Source organism: Antedon mediterranea, chromosome 1 (assembly GCF_964355755.1).
Source record: "Antedon mediterranea chromosome 1, ecAntMedi1.1, whole genome shotgun sequence".
Classification (NCBI taxonomy): Eukaryota; Metazoa; Echinodermata; class Crinoidea; order Comatulida; family Antedonidae; genus Antedon; species Antedon mediterranea.
The window spans coordinates 37,505,422-37,525,782 of NC_092670.1; the positions used below are offsets into that span (position 1 = coordinate 37,505,422).

The 20,361-nt window shown below is 33.0% G+C and overlaps 1 protein-coding gene and 1 long non-coding RNA gene across 2 annotated transcripts in view; one reads left to right on the forward strand and one right to left on the reverse strand.

The window, feature by feature from the left end:
- The window catches only part of LOC140056287 (serine/threonine-protein kinase 17A-like), a 37,923-nt gene extending 25,181 nt beyond the window's left edge, over positions 1-12,742 (forward strand). Inside the window, exons 4-6 of the mRNA XM_072101649.1 lie at positions 7,114-7,249; positions 7,874-8,102; positions 9,947-12,742. Of these exons, the coding sequence (XP_071957750.1) occupies positions 7,114-7,249; positions 7,874-8,102; positions 9,947-10,430 (849 nt within the window). The 3' untranslated portion in view covers positions 10,431-12,742. The remainder of the gene's footprint in view (positions 1-7,113; positions 7,250-7,873; positions 8,103-9,946) is intronic.
- A 638-nt stretch (positions 12,743-13,380) lies between these two features.
- LOC140056373 (uncharacterized) lies at positions 13,381-18,564 on the reverse strand. Its single transcript, XR_011846751.1, has 3 exons — positions 18,335-18,564; positions 15,233-15,544; positions 13,381-14,873 (listed from the first exon to the last, which is right to left on the reverse strand). It is a non-coding gene; the product is annotated as an uncharacterized lncRNA (long non-coding RNA).
- Positions 18,565-20,361: the final 1,797 nt, after the last annotated feature.

Sequence of the window (20,361 nt, forward strand, 5' to 3'; positions counted from 1 at the left end):
TAAAGTAGTATTAATACTTCCTTGAAATTATGTTTCAATATTTTTGAATTAAGTGGCCTACAGTTTTGCATTACAAGAAAATGTCCAACCAAGATTTACATTACTATATTCTCGTATTTTAACTGTAAAAAAAAAATTATGTTGCATGAGGGATTTTGTAGAATGTTTAGGAAATGTTGCATACAAATTAGCACTGTACTTCCGTTTGAATGACCACTTCTGTAATAACACTCATAATTGCACTTGCATTGAAGCGCAGTTGTTTGCCTCTATCCCATGTGACTCATTTTGTTCACATGTGAAGCGTTTTGGCCAATTCTGTGAAAAGAAACATAGTTGTGGCCATTTCTTAATACAGTCTCTGTCTTTAGTGAATATTTAGAAATTCTGAATTCAAAATGATTAGACAAGTCTATAGATGGGTATGTACATTTTGCAAAGACTTTTTTCAAGTGCCCTTATACTGTAATCTGTATACCAAGTGCAGAATGTTAGTTTAGTCTATTTCGTGCTTAGCTTACCTGGATAAACTAACATTGACCAATAAGCCACAGATCATGAACATGATCAGACCAGTCTTTCTGTACCTAGCAGGCAATTCTCATCTACTGTAGGCCTAAAACAATCTTCTTAAAACAGATATTAATCTTAATGTACACTCATACCTTTGCACGTTTTTTGGAGAAAGGGAACCCCTTTGCTACCCCTGTAACAATCCATGCTATGGGCTTGAACAGGTAGGCATAATGTTCACATAATACACACCACAACCACACATTCATTGAAGCATAGCTGTAAACATCATTACTCTTGCCTCCTCAGTGAATTTACCAGTTTTTGTAGGTCCCACTGCAGGTTACCCCTGGGACAACCATAACTATTTTATTATTCCATAAATGTCTACCTGAATATAACTTTTTTTTAAAATAGAGGTGTATACAATAATGAAATATGCGCAATTAAGACAATAGTTTTCCTAGAATCTAACCTTTAAAACTAGGGGTACTCACTGTAATCAATCTTCCCTATTTTGTTACCAGTAGAGTTTTTCTGTGATTTTTTTAATGTTGTTTGTACAATATTGCAAGTGTCAAAGGGCTTAAAAAAAGAACTATAATAAAAATAATTTATTGGAGGAAGTTAAAAAAAACTTTATTAATATTAAGATAGAAATGTCTTCTAGTTCTGTGATGTGGAAGATTAGAAGTACAATATAAACAGGTGCAAACTCTTTGCACTTTGTGAACATTGCTGCCTTGAAAGGTGACTGCAAAGTACCTCATATCGTGTGAGCTTATGTAACTCCTAACTTTTTATTAATTTGTTACTTTAAATTGAAGCCAACACTTCAAAAACTCGGGAATCTGACTATTTTATTTTTTTTTTTAAATTAGTGTTATAAATGGTGTGCTGTTAGTTAGTGGACATGAAAGTCAGTCAAAAATCACTTTCCCTTTTAAAATCAGATTATTTATCTCTTTGGACGCAAACATTCCTATGACATTAGGATAGGATGATAGGAAGCAATTATCAATAAAACAATAGTTGATCGATATGTGATTGTTCGGATTAGCAAACTACCCATTGATTTCCAGACAGATCTTTTGTTGATGTCGTCGCAATTGATTCACCTAGACCGCATTCCACTCGTGATTATCTCGAGTTAGCAAGCTGGGAGGAATGTTGATAGTCTGACCTTCTTCCAACTTTGCACAGGATGGCTAATTTAGTTAAGGACTTTAGTTAATTAAGACTCGCTGTTGAAAATAATGGTGGAATCTTCAGTCCAATTATTTTCTGGAATTTCCAACGCCGGATACGTGAGAGTGGTAAAGAGATCTTGATGATTGAGATGTTATTCAAACTGACTGAATTCTGTGATGTCATTCTACACAACCACCTGTGCATAGCAACTGAAATTGAAATCCAACATGTTGCCTGGCAACCACATGTGTTTAGTATCGAATGTATTAGTTGCTAGGCAACACAACATGAATGCCAAGTGATCGAACATTTCATTACATTAATTCAAAATAATACATACCGTACTCTATGTACAAATTATGTAACACATGATTCTCTGTTGAGATAATCAATGTTTTTTTTAACTTTCCTACAGTTTTTGTTTTTTATATAATAAACAAAAACTATAAATCTCTTGGCGGAGTGGGAAGAAAGCATAATTAGTATTCTATTTGCAATTAATGTATAAAATATGTAAACTCCAAATTTCGAAAAGCGAGTACAACATCCAACATGAATAGCTTAGAATAAGAAGAAAGTATTGATGATTGTTCTAAACGTCAATTGAATATTTCTGTTGCAGGTACACTTAACTATAACTGTAGTGCCTCTGACAGACTAGAACCAAGTATTTAAACTTACACGGATGTAGCTTTATACAGCTGAACCAGTATGTACTAACAGTAATTATCCGTACCTTGTCCATGTAACAGTAACTAATGATTACTGTCATACAATGTTAAACCAAAATATTGGTGTCATTATATTTGGTATATTGGCGATAATTGTTCCCACGATTTTCAGTAAATTTTGTTACTAAATATGGTATTATTATTTATATCATCATCATCATCCGTTATGCTATTCGTCTTGGGTATTATTTATAGTTCACAAGTAAATTATTTTAAAACTTAATGATGATATTATATCTCTTGTCTACCGACGTGGATCAGATCTTAATTTATGAAAGTTCACTGTGTTTTGAACTCAATTACATTGAATCGTATCATGTAGCAAACTAAGTTACTTCTGTTTAGAATGCAGCGTGGCTAAACGAAGATTATTCCACTGGAATGGCCAGTCACATGGATGTAGCTAACTGTATTTTTAATAGGATATATGATAGCAAATGAATGTTCTTGTACTAGCAGTTGTTTGAATGGTGTGATACTGACCTACATATTATAAAAATGAAAATGTTTAAATAAAAAAAAAAAATGTATTCTATTGCAAACTAAAGCCACATCCCCTTGGCATTATCAATCTTTTTTCTTTTTGCTTAAGTCAAAATAGTGAAGAGAGTGCTAAAGTGGAAACTTTTTTTTTTTATCAAACCAGTTTTTTTTTATGGAATGAACTTATTTCATCATTTGATCTAATCATTTATTATAATTTATAAATAAGGTTAAGATTGACTTTTATAGGTTAAGATGATTATCTATTTTGACTGAAATGAAAAATCAGAGGATTTGTACCCAGATTTCCGGAATTTGAATGCAAACAAATGTAGATTTAGTCTCTGGTAGTATTGTACATGCTATCTCTCCCGTTTTGGCCACACTACGCTCTCCTCGTCTCCTGATCTTGATGATAAATAGAGGGCGGTGTTCATATAAAAAAAGTCACCTCAAACCACATCACCTCCCGTTTTTTGAACTTCAGATTTTGGTATGTATAATTACTACCATAAGCGTTTGTAACTTTAGACATATCTTGTTTACCGTATCATAAAGGTAACAAAATGAAGATCCGCATTCCGCGATTTCAAGCTCGCCCCCTTCTTAAAAGAATTGATACCCTATCATATCTCCTTGCATTTGTAAGTTAATTGACTGAAAGATATATATTGAAGAAATGTAATGGAGCATTTTATCAACCAACTTTCCACTTGTACTTTTGAAACATGACCAGTTTGCATTGGCGTGGTCAAATTGAAAAGTTTCAATAGGAAACTACTTGTTTGTTGGTTTATAAATAACTACTTGCTGATTTGTTATGTTTATTAAATTATACTACTAAAAATAGTAACTAAGTTTATTCAACTGTCACTCGCAGACACCTTTCTTAAAATAATTTCTTCTTTTTTGTTTTAGATATTGTTAAAGATGTATTGTCCCCCTGAAAAAATAATTCTTTTAAACATATTTTGTTGAATATTCCATTTTAATGTAACATAATAGTTATCCACTTTGATCAAAAATTGGATTTTTAAAAAAATGTATTTGCCTGAAAAAAATGTAATTTAAAGTAAAAAATGGCCAAAATGGCTGCCAGCCAATGGATTTTTGGTTGAATTTAACCATTTATTGTGTAAGTGTAAACATTAATTTTATTAAAACTACAAAATAACGTATTCAAAGTCTGATTTAATTAATCTTCAGTTTTCATGTTTTTGGGGAACAATACATCTTTAAACTACTAAAGACAGAAATAATACATATTCGACTGGTCACTCACAAACACATCTTATTCAATTCAAAAATTTATTTCCACCAAAATCAACATTTATGTACATTTAATAAACAAATCAAACAACAAAAGTATCATTTTTTCGTTTGACAACATAGAGACCCTAACAAGTACGTCACTGTCACATCTCCTCATAGACACAATCCATGTATTAGTTGCTAGGCAACACAACATGAATGTCAAGTGATTGAATATTTCATTACATTAATTCAAAATAATACATACCGTACTCTATGTACAAATTATGTAACACATGATTCTCTGTTGAGATAATCAATGTTTTTTTTAACTTTCCTACAGTTTTTGTTTTTTATATAATAAACAAAAACTATAAATCTCTTGGCGGAGTGGGAAGAAAGCATAATTAGTATTCTATTTGCAATTAATGTATAAAATATGTAAACTCCAAATTTCGAAAAGCGAGTACAACATCCAACATGAATAGCTTAGAATAAGAAGAAAGTATTGATGATTGTTCTCAACGTCAATTGAATATTTCTGTTGTAGGTACACTTAACTATAACTGTAGTGCCTTTGGCAGACTAGAACCAAGTATTTAAACTTACACGGATGTAGGTTTATACAGCTGAACCAGTATGTACTAACAGTAATTATCCTTGTCCACGTAACAGTAACTAATGATTACTGTCATACAATGTTAAACCAAAATATTGTTGTCATTATATTTGGTATATTAAAGTAAAAATGGCCAAAATGGCTGCCAGCAAATGGATTTTTGGTTGAATTTAACCATTTATTTTGTCTATTCAATCCATTCAAAAAAGAATTACATTAAGTACACATAGACAAATGATTTTGCATGTTTAATTAACAAACATTTCCTTTTTCTACATTCTATACTACTTTTTCATATTCTATCATATTATATACCTATGTTATATTTTCGATCTTCTACTACTATGTACGATACACTTATAAACATACACTATTGTACAACTCTGCATCGCGCACATCGTACGCACGCATTTCATTCTATTACGCACACGCACTAATATCGAACATAGAGTATTTTAAACTAAAACCATACAACAACAAGACATCCACCGGTTCAGTTCAAAACCATTTTAAGGTAAATTTTTTATTAATTATTTTCTATCCACTCTACCATTTTCATATAAAGATACCATGGAACCACGTCAGGTCAAGTTCAATATTGAATATCGAAACGTGGCAGGCTATAGGCGCTTGACCTTTGACAAGATCGCCTAAAATTTATAATTTAAATCTACGATACTTAGTATTGTATATTCAGGAATAGCCGCTCCATAGTCTCTTAGCTTTTCTTCCTTATATCTTATTCTGATTAACTCAAAATTATTTTTACTAACAAACATTACTATTTGTATGCCTAGTGTGTAAACATTATTGACATAATTTCATAAACATCTTCATGTCGTACAACTACTCGTAACATTTTTTCTCAACTTTCTATCATCTAAAGTCGTAGTTAGTCATGCCTCGGGTCACATTCTATGGTCTCCGTACAGGTAGGCTACTACATCAGTACTTCTATGAATGGATGACTAGCCGGTGACAATAACGCTAGTTGGTCATACACAGTACCGTTTTTGATTTTACGATCATTCGGGAAACCACCTCACGACGACAAAATGATTTTGCATGTTCAATGGACACTATAGAACAATTCAACACAAGAACAATTATAAGATCAAAACATCCCTTTAATATAAATTAAAATTAAATCTCTTAATACAGGTATACAGGTATGTTGTATAATTTATGATGTAATATATGATATGTATGATTTGTATAGAGTATACCGCTACATAGCTAAAAGAAACAAATTATTCTGATTATAATTAATTCCTGAATAAGTACAGACTAAATGCAGTTGGCATTTAAGATTCCATGAATGTAGATGCGGAGAAATAAGCTTAAAGACATACAGATTAGATTTCGTATTGATTTCTTTTATTTGAGTTACCTGCAGTCGTGTCTGGAAAGAATTAATGTACAGAGATCACATAGGTCCACTGGTTATTTTAATTAGACCGTATTATGCATACAATAAGATGAGCTTGCTGTATACTGTATATGTTTTGTTTGTCTGTATATTATTTTTACACATTTGAAACGATAGGATGAGGAAAATCTTTATTGTCTCAAATTAATTAATTATTATTCAGTATATCACTGCCTGCCTGTTGATTTCTACACAAATATATCACTTATAATTGCAGATTATGTTTACAATTATACACATTTATTTATATCATTATAGATCTTATAGCATAAATTGTTTATCATTTTTAACAATATCATATATCAATTACGTTACTAGCATTCGTAGTCTATTTTGCGCCTAGCTTACCTGGATAAATCAACATCATTCCTTTTCTCTGCCAAGTGAGAGAAGAATAATACAAAATTAGAATTTAACGGCCCTACCTGAAAGTGAGACAGTCCACAACCATACCTTCTCTAGTAGAAACATCCCACATCTAAAGAAAGAAAAATCTTTCTAAACATGAAATTTTTACAAGCTTTTTGATTGCGAAATTGCGTCTCGGAGTATACAAAAGGCAAGAATATAGAGACGTCACTTAACAGATGGTATTACCTCAATTACCTTGAGAAAATAATAAACTGCAACAATTAAATTGATATTTTTGTATTTCTAATGTTATATTTCATTCTTTTTACAGTATTACAGTTACACTACAGAAATATTTACTGTTATCATGTTCTTTTAATGTACAGTGAAGTAGATTTTAATAATTCTTATTTTTATATAATTTTATTAGCTTTTCTTCCTTTATTATAATTTTTATCTAAAAATAATTCCAATTTTCATATTCTCATAAATTTTTAGCTACTGTATGTACATTACTTATTAAACTTTTTTTTATATATTTCCAGCCTCAAAATATCTTATTGACAGAACAGTTGCACAAACGCACGTCTAGTAATATTAAGTTGATTGATTACGGCATTGCTCGGTTCATTAACGGAGAAACCGAGCTACGAGATATTGTTGGCACGTTGGATTATGTCGGTAAGCAATCGTTGATGAAAATTAATATTACTTAGCTGACGGAAATCAAATATATATTTTCTTTATTGTTTGTTTTGTGGCTTATTGGCGTGGGTGAATATTGAATGATTTTGTTTACAATTAAATCTAAAAACTGTTTCTTGAAAGTTGATACTGTATATTGTAACAACATATACTTTTAGATTTTTATGAAATTATACGTTAAAGTTTAAAATACACTAAAATTTTGTTTTGTAACTTGATATGTTTTCATGTTTTAATAGCATGGGCAGACAGATTACATTTCATAGATATTAAAGCGTTAAAGCTTTGTCTACACTAGCAAACTTAATGTGACAAAAAAATGTGGTGTGCCCATATATGGACATGATTTTATGTCATATCACTACCATTATCTGGGCATATCACTACCATATTTACCATTATAACTAGTTAGTGTACACAGAATTTTAATGTATTGTCAGGATTTTAAGCTAGTCCTCTGGGATTGGCAATGCTAGCATGCTAACCACTACTATGATAGGCATACTTGAGATGAATGGTCTTTCTTTCGTTTCTCTTAACTGCAGGATTCAATGTTGACCTTTATTAAAAACAATTATGTAATATTTTGGCGTCTTTTAGCTCCAGAAGTGATTAACTACGACCCCATTACTTTAGCGAGTGACCTTTGGAGTGTAGGTGTGCTTACGTACGTCATGCTCACCGGCATTTCACCGTTCCTCGGAGAATCCAAACAAGAAACGCTACTTAACATCTCACAAATAAATCTAGAGTTTCCAGAAGACATATTTGAGGAGATCTCAGAAGAGGCTCAAGATTTTATTCAACGACTATGTGTTAAAGATCCAAGGTATGTATCTATTTACACTGTGGTGGAAAACAATGGTTCTTGATGTGATTAATCCCTATTCGTAAACAAAGCTGTACTATACTATAGTAGTAGTAGTATATATAGTAGTATGTAACATCAACAGGTGTTGAATTTAAACCTACTCATCATCTTGGATGCCCAAGTTCTTTTAAGCTTTGTCTACACTATCAAACCAGTTGACAATAAAAGTGTGATGTGCCCAAATATGGTAGTGATATGACATCATCATGTCCGTATATGCGCACATCACATTTGTCACATAAAGTTTGATAGACAGACAGACAGACAGACAGACTTTAGAGTGCACATGAGTCAAATCTGTACACTGGGTCTCTATTTTTTTAGTTCAAAAGACTTTAGTTCTACCACCAGAATTATGGTAGAGGCATCTTAAAATTACATTTAAAACATTGGTTTTTTAGATGAGCGTTGTGGGGTTTAGAGTTCTACACTGAGTCTCCATTTTTCAAAAATACTTAGTTCTACCACCAGGAGTCTTAAAATGACATTTAAAAATTTTTTTTAGAGGAGCATTGTGGGGCAGTTGTGTTGCTTGGGGGTGTCTGACAGACATCCTTTTGATGGACCTTTGTTTGCATATATTGTAAAATAACAGTCTGATGATGATGAAAGTTTGTTTGGAGATTGTTAAAGAACTTGTGTGAAATGTAATCAGTGATTGTTTTGTTGCCCTTGGTCTAACTTGTTGTTATTCTAATGTTGTTTTAATAAGAACAACAGCAACAAGATCAAATTTTATTGTGTCATCATTAACAGCCATGAATTAAATTTACAATTATATTGACTTGATTTTCTCAATGGAGGGCCATTATACTGGTTATATAGGCAATGTGTACCAATGCATTTTGATGGGAAAATTACAATTAAACTAAGCATTTTGTATTTTAATTTACTCGGTGGCGTAACGCAGAGGCCTGAGGCCCTTGGTTTAGGAACCCTAAGTGGCCATCCAACGCTGGAGACTTGAGGTGTTTTTTGCCTTTTCAACATATTTTAATGCCTGTTGTTTCTTTTGGGCCTACTTGGGATACAAGACAAGACTAGAAATTCCACTGTTAATGAAATAAAATCCATTGTTTAGGAAATCCCACCCCCCAATTTTGGCTGAATATTTCATACCCAGGCCCAATGCTACCACTGCCCATTCACATAAAGACTTATTTGAGTGAATGATGAACATAGTACAGTTGTTTATTATCAATAAAAACTAAAGCCGCATTCCCAAAGTAATTGCATTTTTTAATTGAAAAATACCGATTGTGGTAAACATCCTCTTTACCAACATCAGACATCATAGATACTGTATTACACAAATATTTTTCTTACTTGTTTATCTTTCATTTCGGCACACGATTTATCTCCTACTTCACCCTTAAATAACATGTATCAACAACAGTTACCGAATTGCTTTTCTCCGTTGCAAATGGATCGTGAAAGAGACACTGAAAGAGAAACATCTGCCTATTGAATGCTTTCTTTTTGTCATTATCTTCACACGTTTTTTAGCACAATCATGTATTGTGTTTTTCATATACTAGCAGGGAAGTGAGTTTAATAACTTGGTAATTAGTGATTGGTATCATGTAAAAATGTATGAACTGTGAACTTTTTAAGTTCTTATTGAAAGTAAGCCACACTTAAGTTTTGTTAAAACCAACTTTTATCCTATTAAATTGTGAGTGAATTTTGAGTCCTGTATATGTTTTGTAAGTGAGTCAGACCAGAGTAGTTAATTAAGCTAGTATTTGGTTAATAATAGTTCTGAAAAAAATAATTAATGTTTTTTATTATTATTTTTCTAGTGAGAGATCTACAATAAAAGAATGTATGATCCACCCGTGGTTTGAGATGACGCTTGACAGTTCAAAAGTCGAGTGCATTTCTGAGGTCAACTCAAATGAAATCTATGAGTGTAAGGAGAAAACACATAGTCACCACTGTAATATTGACAAACTAATGAACGATACTGGCGTTGAAAACCTAACGCCTAAAGTAATACGAAATTGTACAACATGTGGTGAAGAAAAGGAACTTAGCGATGAAATTAAAATGGAAGAATCATTTACTGAACATGTTGAAACGGAAGATCCGAAAATGGATGTTTCGCAGTCGTACGATTCAAAGATAGATCGGTTGGAGGAGCCGCTTGACAAACAGACAGTACCGTATAGTCCACAAGGTATACGTAGAACATTATCGATAAATAAGGAAAATATTCCGCAAGATGTAAACGAACCTAAACGATTTAAGATGGATCAACGGAAACAAGAGGCAATAGTTTGCTAGAAATAAATCGCAAAGACTCTTTAGTAACGACAAACAAACACTTGAAATAATGAATAACTGCCAAGACTAGTTGTTTGTGCTTGTTGAATGGTAGATGACTGTATTTCTATTATGATTACTGCAGTAATTGAAATATGGTAACAGAAATGATAAGAAAATGTAGAATCTGAAATAATATAAATTATAATCAAATGAGTAGGCTATTTAGTAGACAAACAATTGAAAATAATTATGAAGAATAGACTCTTTGGTACAGACAAATAACAAAGTAGACTCTTTGGTACAGACAAACAATTGAAAAATAATAATAAAAAGTAGACTCTTTGGATCAGACAATTGAAATAATATCTGTGAAGACTAGTTTTTTGTGCTAGATGAATGGTAGATGACTTTTTCTATTGTGATTACTGCAGTAATTCTTTTTGCAGTAATCATACACCAGTAACACTTTTCAGATGAAAAAACTGCAGTGTTAATTAATGCAGTAACTGCAGTAGAATGTTTACATCTTAATATGTTGTTACAAACTGTATATAAAACATAGAATGACATTTTAAATCTTTGTATTATTATTACTATTTTTATTATATTGTAGTTTAAAAGTTGAAATGTTTTTATCATATTGTTTACATAAAGTTTTATGGATTTTAAATGAATAATCCAACTTAATATGGTGTAAATCCTGGACTTGAATGAGCTAAAAAAGAACAGTGTTATACGTCATAGAGATCTTGTTCACTTGAATAATATCTCTATGGTTATACATGATTTGAGAAGATGAATTTGACAACGTTATAGTTTAGAGATAATCTAAGAAGCGTTGACATTAAAATCAATTCAATTTTATGCATGACAGTGTTATACGTCATCGAGATCTTGTTCACTGGAATAATATCTCTATGGTTATACACGATTTGAGAAGATGAATTTGACCACGTTAAAGTTTAGAGATAATCTAAGAAGCGTTGACATTAAAATCAATTCAATTTTAATGCATGACAGCATTGTTTGAAAAAGTAAACATCCTTAAATCCCAATCCTTCTATTGAAGAGTTTTTAACACAGTTGACCAATCGAATACCGATAGTCCTTTGCATATAAAATTTAATGTTTTACATTTTACACCGTACATAATAAAAAAGAAATTTTAAGTATGTTTGTAAATATGAATTAATAATGCTAGCAATAGGTTTGGTTTACATTAATTTCATTAACAAAATTATATATTATTAAATTTCTATAGAGAGCAAATTGTTTAAAAAAACAATAGAACAAACTAATTGTTGTAGGCTAAATGTGTGACAATCAATTCCAATACTATATTGAGCACAAATGAAGATTATCTATTTGTTTAAATATGTATTACTTACAATGTAAAATATACTTACTTAAAATTTCCCCAACTTTTCCGCAAACTCTATTAAAAGTTTTTTGAGTTACTGGAGTAGTTTAAACTTGACTTCCAAAAGCCTTTCATATTTTGTATCTCATGATTTTTTTATTTTTTTTTTGTCATCTACCCCTAGATTAGATATTGTTTTTGTTGTTTTTAATACGTGGACCTGAATGTCAATTGAATATGGGAATGATCATTTGTTTGGTATATCATATTCCCATTTTTCTGTTAAATTAGACCCAAAAGTATCATAAGAACGCTAATAGAGATGTATACTACCCATGTACAGATTATTGTCACCATGATGAGTGGTATAAATTTGTACTGTGGTGTACTTTTAAGAATCCGTTATTATTATCTGGACAGTAATATTCTACTGTTGATAGACCCTAGTTAATCACCAATCTTTTACCATTTTGAGACTCATTTTTAAGGCTACAATTGAACCATAATGTTGACTTATAAACCCTTTAATACATCGCCTAGCAAAAATCCAGAGTTTCCACAAACTGGGGGCTCAACACCTTTGTATGGTATGCGTCCCCGATGTGTTTAAACACTGGGTATGTTGATATGCGATGTGAGGATACCAACATTATGTTGGCAAACTTCTGTGTGTGAGAACATTGTGGGGTTTGGTATGTGTAGCTGTATTCTAATATATTATCCTATTATATTGTATAACTGATTATTATTTACATAAATATATTTAGTTCATCAGTCGACTTAATTTTGAATCGATCTGTTAATTTAATCTCTAGAAAGAATAACCTTGATATAAAGAAGTTTTACTGTTATTTTATAAGGTGTATACAAATTAAACTAGAGAGGGCGACATTCAGAAAGTATTATGCAGAGAGCATTATGTTGGTAACGTTCTATGCAATTGAGATTTTAATAAACTCAATTATGCTGACGATATTTTGTTTGTCGTAATATTTAGTTTCAGTGCAATACACATATAAATAAGACGGATAGAAATTCAATATTCTTCACATGCTTTGATATACGCGCGTAATATAATAAATGTTATATAACACCTATATAAATTCCTGTCATTTGATTGGACGAATGTGGGTCACATGGCGTGCAATAGTACGCACTATTCAACGATCGTTAAATAGTACTTTTTGAAACATTTTTGTGTACGAAAAAAAAACGTCTAGATGTTATATAAAACAAATAATGAATGTTTTGTATTCGTGTAATGGTACAAATAATGGCACTTGGTGAATGATGAAAGGTTATATCAACTCGGCTTTGCCTCGTTGATATAACCTTTCATCATTCACCTCGTGCCATTATTTGTACCATTGCACTCATAAACATTCATTATTTGTATATTTTATTCGACCGTGCGACAAAGGTGGGGGAAATAAAGGAACAAAATTCAAGTATCCTAAAAAGGGGTTGGCTGTAGTCTTCATTTATATACTGCTCCTAATTCGTAGTAGTAGACACATCATAATCATTGTTTTATATAACAGTGACGGCAATACAAATAAATGACAACTTAACAACATTTATCACCACACATGATATCTGTGTTGTAGTTTAATGACGTCATAATAAATTACTTTATACTGTAATATATGAAATGAATATAATACTTTAATGTAGAATTTCACAAGTTGAAATACAATGGCACATCAAAAGAAACACGCACGCACACGTTTAAGACGCTGATCTCTAGACGTTCATATAACGCGTCTAATGCGCTGATATAACGTTTCTAGACGTTAATATAACGCGTTTTTAAGCCGCTGTTATAGTCTCTAGACGTTCATATAACGCGTCTAATGCGCTGATAATGTGTTTCTTTATTAGCGGTATACTGACTTTCGTAACTATCTAGAAACATGTACGTTTTGCAACTGACGTGACGGAAAAGATTGGTTGCTCTTTGCATGCATGAATCAAGTTTGCTACATCTGTACCCAGTATGCTATGACTGTTAATAATAAATACACCAACTCTTATCAAAATAAGTTTTAAATACATAATATCATGAAGTATGCGTGTATAGTGGTGTTTTGGGAACAACTTGCAACTAATAATAACCGGGGTTGTTACCTAGCCAGGTGTAGGAATATGTTATGCAAATCATTCATTACATCCGTATTCAAACGTGTCACAACAAATTATCGTTATACACTACCGGTCGTCTTCGTCGAATTATCGAAAACAACCCCTATTACACAGTATTTGGAAAATCGACTCTTGCTATTGTAGGGTATGTAGTTTATTTATATCTTTATATAATCTCCCTCAATAGTATTTACTGTTCAAATACAGACGTCCTATGATAGACTATTCAATTACTGTATGCCTCTTAAACTATCAATTCCTTGTGGAATGTAATAAACGTAAAATTATAGCTATACAATTATGAAAACGGTATAACTAATGTTACGCGAGCTTTTAAAATAGAAGTACAATTTTAGCAATAAAGATATTAGTATTTATCACTCATGTCATGGAGTTCGCGGTATTACCGTATAGATGTTAAGGGCTCGAAACATTCCATCCGAATTATAGCTTTCATTGTAGTAGCCTAGTCTGGCTACATTAATGAGCCGGACGAGAGCACGTGACCAACATCAACCATTGTTTGATAGTTGTTGATACGCGCGTCCAAATTATACAGGTTTTGCACGCGCGCGTCGAGTGTGCTCTTTACCGCTGCCAGTTGCTGTTACAAAATGCAAAAGCACATTAAACATTAGCGCGCAATCGTAAGTGGAGATGGGGGGGGGGGGCTACTTCAATTCAAACATAGAACATTATTTTATATTTCTTGGTGTAATTTCAAATGTGCTCCACCCGAGTTTACAAGTGAACCGCATGCCTTTTTTTCATGCGTAGGCCTACATGTTACGTTATCAAGATGATGGACTGTTGCTACATCTCGCACAGCCACAACTTGTTGGTACGCTCACTTTTGCACTACGCGCAACACCTCGTAACATTCTACCCGTGTGATCACGGCAGGTACGTAACATGACGTTGATTGATTCTTTACTACTTATATCACAGCATCGACATACCTGTAAATAAAAACCTGTATGTTAATGTTGAATATTTCCATAATATCATACAAATACATTCAGTCTATGCGCCCTCTATACCCACTTTAAGTTTAGTCTCGGTTTCAGATAAACCCAGTGGCCGTATTCACCAATAATCAAACTTACGTGAGATAAGTATTTCACTTAACTCAATAAATATAAATAAATACGTATTTCTCGTAAATTGTATTCACTTCTTGTATAGAAGATGTTTGGCTTAAAACTGTGAGGGAGATCTGCTTTTATTTACCATCCAACTTACCTACTATTCTAGTGACGTCAACACGGTTCACAATTTCTTTCTACAACAACAAATGAAGAAGATAGCAAATGCTTACCCTAGTCAAGCCTCTTTTTATACTCCACATCTCGCTCGACGGACAGTTTCCTTCACATGCTTTTACTAGAACAGTTCCCTCGCATCGTATCTTCGAATTAACGCTTGTTGGGTTTGTGTAAAATCGCTTAACTTGAGTCGGGTACGATATTTCTGATAGTGCGCATTTAAAATATACGACGTCTGAGGTTCTCCCACCACCGCCGCCGCCGACACCCCGCCTTCCACCACCTCTAGTAGCACCGTCGCATATACAGGCGAACTTGTAGAGGACGAAAATTACCATCAATGAAATACTGTTCACAGTGGCCATCTATAAGAGAAGATAATTACTAAAAACAAAGACAAAATGTCTTCATCTCCCTCATAATAAAAAATCCCGTCAAATTAGACCCTCCCGCCCATTAGCCTATTTACAGACTCGAATTAAAAGTCTCGATGGTCTATTCTACTACTAGTCGATGATTGTGAAAATAATAATTTAAAGTGATTTATGACAAAAGTGGTAGGTGGCCTACAATATTGTTCGTTTAGTTTTAAATTTCATTTGTGGTAGAAAACAATTTGTTAATATTAATGGTGTTAAGTCAGAAATCGTAACCTCTGACACCGGTGTTCCTCAGGGTACTGTCAATGCACCTAAATTATATTCCTTGTATACGGCCGATTACAGATCTTTAAATGATGAGCTTTGCCCCGTTGTTAAATTCGCTGATGACACTTGTACTATTGGTCTCATAGTTTCAAACAATGATGAACATTATCGTAGCGAAATACAAAGATTTGTTAAATTTTGTGACGATAATTATCTCCAAATAAATGCATCTAAAACAAAGGAGATGATCATTGATTTTAGGACTAAACATAAATTTAATTTTCAACCAATCACTATCAAAGGTAAAGAAATTGAAATTGTTGACCAGTACAAGTATCTAGGTATTGTTTTCAATGATAAACTGAGTTGGGGAGACCATATAGACTTCATCAGCAAAAAATTAAATCCCAGAATGTATTGTATGAGAACTTTATATAAATTTAACTCCTGTGATTTGATGTTACTTTCGTTCTATAGTTCCGTTATATGTAGTGTTTGGACGTACTGCCTCTCCTGTTGGGCTGGTAATGTTACCGGAGGGAATAAAGGACGCCTTGAAACTTTCATCCGTCGGGCTGGTAAAATGATTGGTCTGGAACTGCCTTCCATTACCGATGTGCACCTAGAACACCTCCAAGAAAGATTTTGAACGCATTGAGTCGGATGCCTCTCATCCTCTCCACAAAGTGATCATAGACCAACTTAATCCAAGTGGTAGATTGAGGCTCCTCAGTGTGAAAACAAATCGATATGCCAAATCCTTTATTCCCTCCGGTATCATCCAGTACAACAGAAAGTCAAGAAGATAATTTTATCTTCTATTTTTTGATGTTTTTTTATGAATGGTTTTATGCTATATTTGTTTTTATTGTGTTTTCTTGTTATTATGACGAGCAATGAATTTCCTTTTTGAGGATCAATAAAAGTTATCTTATCTTATCTTATCTTATGGAGAAGGGCGTTTCGATCCCCGGCTTAGAAATCCCTGACCAAGGCTAGTATGGGGTAACGGTAACGGCGTAGGCCTACTTATTGGACGATTAAAAAGCTCTGGAAAACAACCATCTATTTTTAGAATGTACTCAATATGTAAGTTCACGTGATCAATGAGTCGGACATTATTATACAGTACGTGAGTATGAGGCATTTCTGACCGAGGCTAGTATTGGGGTAACGGACATACTTATTGGACGATGAAAAGCACTGTGTTCGCGCTCTGTAAAACAACCATTATTTTGTTTCTATTTTTAGAAGGTACTTAATATGTAAGTATTTTCACGTGATCAAAGACATTATACAGTACGTGAGTATGAGGCATTTCGGTGTGAAGATGTTAAGTGCGAATGAATGTTTATGATTTCTAAATGCCATTAATGTCTACAGCAATAAAAAAACATGTAATCTCACCCATCTCAATTGTATAATTGTGTGAAATTCTTGTTCTACTAGAAATTATCAAATAAATTGAGAATCATTTATTATTACTTATTTCTTTTATATTTTACCTACGCTAATAAAACACAAATTAAATTAATTTCACACTGATTGAATTTCGAAATAAATATAGGAAACTATTATACAATACTTGTTTACAAAACAACATTTATCATCAACCAAAGTGAACAGGCCTAAATGTCAAAGTACTGCTTATTTTTCGGAACGAACACGTATCTATATTTCACCGCTTAAATCAGAAATAGACCTTTATATAAATAATCAACCTTACCTTGTAAACCACTGTATCTTTCGAAGATGAAATAAACCCCGTTAAGTTGTACCTTACAAAGCAGCTAATATAATATATATATTTCGCATTGATTCTAATATCCTGTCTCCTACTCACACAGAGCATATCTTTTCTAAGCATCTACGAATGCTTGTCTCATCCTTATATCCATCCCGTCAAGGTAGGTAATAACGTCAGGAGTGTTTTGCGTAAAGTAAGGGATTTAGGGAGAATTATTAGTAGCTAGGAGCTGGCTGGCTTGCTGATGATGGTAGTAGGCGGTGTTAGGCGTTAACGTTATTGAATTAAAATTAATCAAAATAAATAACTTAACGATTCTTACAAGTTACAGTTAAAGGTTACCTGATTGTTAATGGTTTTTATTTGTTAAATTTAATAGAATCATGAAGTAATTATAACAATTGTGGGGCCATTTCGAATTTGTTGGTCGGCTAGCATATTATTGAAATTGAATTAACCTGTATAAAAGTCGGTCGGTTTGACGGTTAGGTCGGTTGGTTTGATGGTTAGGTCGGTCAGTTTGACGGTTAGGTCGGTCGGTTATTTTGTATCTAAAAGGAGGCAAAGTAAACGCAACGCAACGCAACGCAACGCAACGCAAATGCAACAAACAAAACGCAACGCAAATGCGTCAATTTGCGTTACGCAAATCATTGTAACCGTGTTCTTGAACGAACATTCCTTTAAATTTGAAATGCAATCTGTATGCCTATTATTTTTTTTTTTTTTTTTTGGTTACAATTAAAACTTACGGTACTTACCTTTTATTCACAAGAGGATAATACAGTATGAGAGAACGGTGTAAGCTGCCCACCTCTATGACAGTGTTCCGTGTTATATCTTGAAGTCTTTATTGTTTTGTTCAGGTAAGAATGATGATCACCGTACAAATACTCTTACTATAAGTAGTCTTACAATAGGAACGAGCGTCGTCGTCGAATATTTTATGTTATTTCTCTAAATTTTGATAAGAAATTCATTGTTCATTATGTCTTAATGTCTATTGTTACGATAGTCGTATCCGCAGTTTGTTAGAATAATAAACATACATATTAATACGTGGTGGTTGGCTGAGGAGGCAGAAAAACATTCTAAGATGACGCGTAGGAGTTGGGCCAACAATATCATAAATATCTCGTAATTTAAAATAATACTTATACAATTACTATTGATAATGGATGAAGGAGGAGGATAGGATGGTGATTAGAGGTTGGGTAGGGATGTGCTCACTCTAACTTCGCTTTCAATATTAAAAAGATTATGCACCTTACCGAGATACCGATCATGTGCAACATTTCTAATGAGTGAAAAGTGACTAAATTCTGGTTCAGTGATGAGGAAAGGACAACAATTAGGATTATAAACTCAGTTGTCATACCGTACCAATCTCTCTCGGAAGAAACCTTCCTTTACATACAAAACATTAACTCGCCAATAGTACAAATTTATATCAGAGGGAGGGGTAAAATCAACAATCAATGTCATCCCACGTAGTAATCTTTAACCTAGATAGGCCTATTCATCATAGATGGTATACTGTAGGCCTATGAACCGCATGTCACCATGTTTCTTTGGTAACCATAATAATGTTCGTCTTCAAATTTTCCATATACGGTACTGCAGAGTCGCGAGTATATTTCTAGTGAAATGTTGGTTCCATACAAAGTTCCGGGTGTCCATTTACACGTGTGCTGCGTGCGAGGCAATGGTATTGGGTTTTTTAAAGCAAACTCATCAGGTCTTAAGCTCTGTCTACACTATCAAACGTTATGTTACAAAAATGTGATGTGCCCATATATGGACATGATGATGTCATATCACTACCATATTTGAGCATATCACTACCATATTTGAGCATATCACTACCATATTTGTACTTTCTTTGTTAAACTAGTTTGATAGTGTAGAGCTTTATACATTATCGCACTGTCGCAATATTTTGACTTTTAAACGGCAGGAATCATGACGGCAATAATCGCCTATTCAAAGAATATGCACTCTGATATGCATTAACTATGGAATTCAACGTATTGTCCTCCTTTATGCGGATCGCAATTCAAATTAAACACAAGAGAATACACGATGTGCGATGGATTGTTAAAAACGTTTTTTTTTACCTTCTAATTTTAAATGCGAGAGAATTTTATATCAACGTCACTCGGTGCGTGCCGTCAATATGACTTCTTCTCAACGTCGAATGGAACTGCAATCAAAAAATCAAGTTAAAAATACGTAAAATAAGCTGATAGTTTTAGGTATGCCTTAAAGCGTGGTTCCCACTAGCGACGCAAGGACGTAACGCAACGCAAGTGAATTGACCAATCACAAGCGATGGCTTATTCGCTTGTGATTGCTAACTGTCTATAACTTCGCTTGTCATTGGTTAAAACGCCTGCGTTGCGTTTACGTCCTTGCGTTACGTTCTAGTGGGAACCAAGCTTACGTATTATATGCTAACGTTAATAAACATAGAGGCAAATTAACAAATGTCTCATCTCATAAACAAACAAAAAACACATAACAAAAAAAAAGAGTAAAACATTTTAAAAAAGATGAAAGGGACCTCCAGCAAATTCCAATGGGCTTGTGAACTAGTTACCGTACATTAAGATAATTTGTAAATTTATCCCAAAAAACAGGAACAACAAAAGATGACATGCGCGCCCAAAAAAATCATATCCATTTCAAATTAAGAAAAAGTGCGTGTTTCTCTGACTCTCCGTGTTATTGCATATATTTATTCATATTACACTAAAACAATATAAACGCAAATGAAAATAATTATATT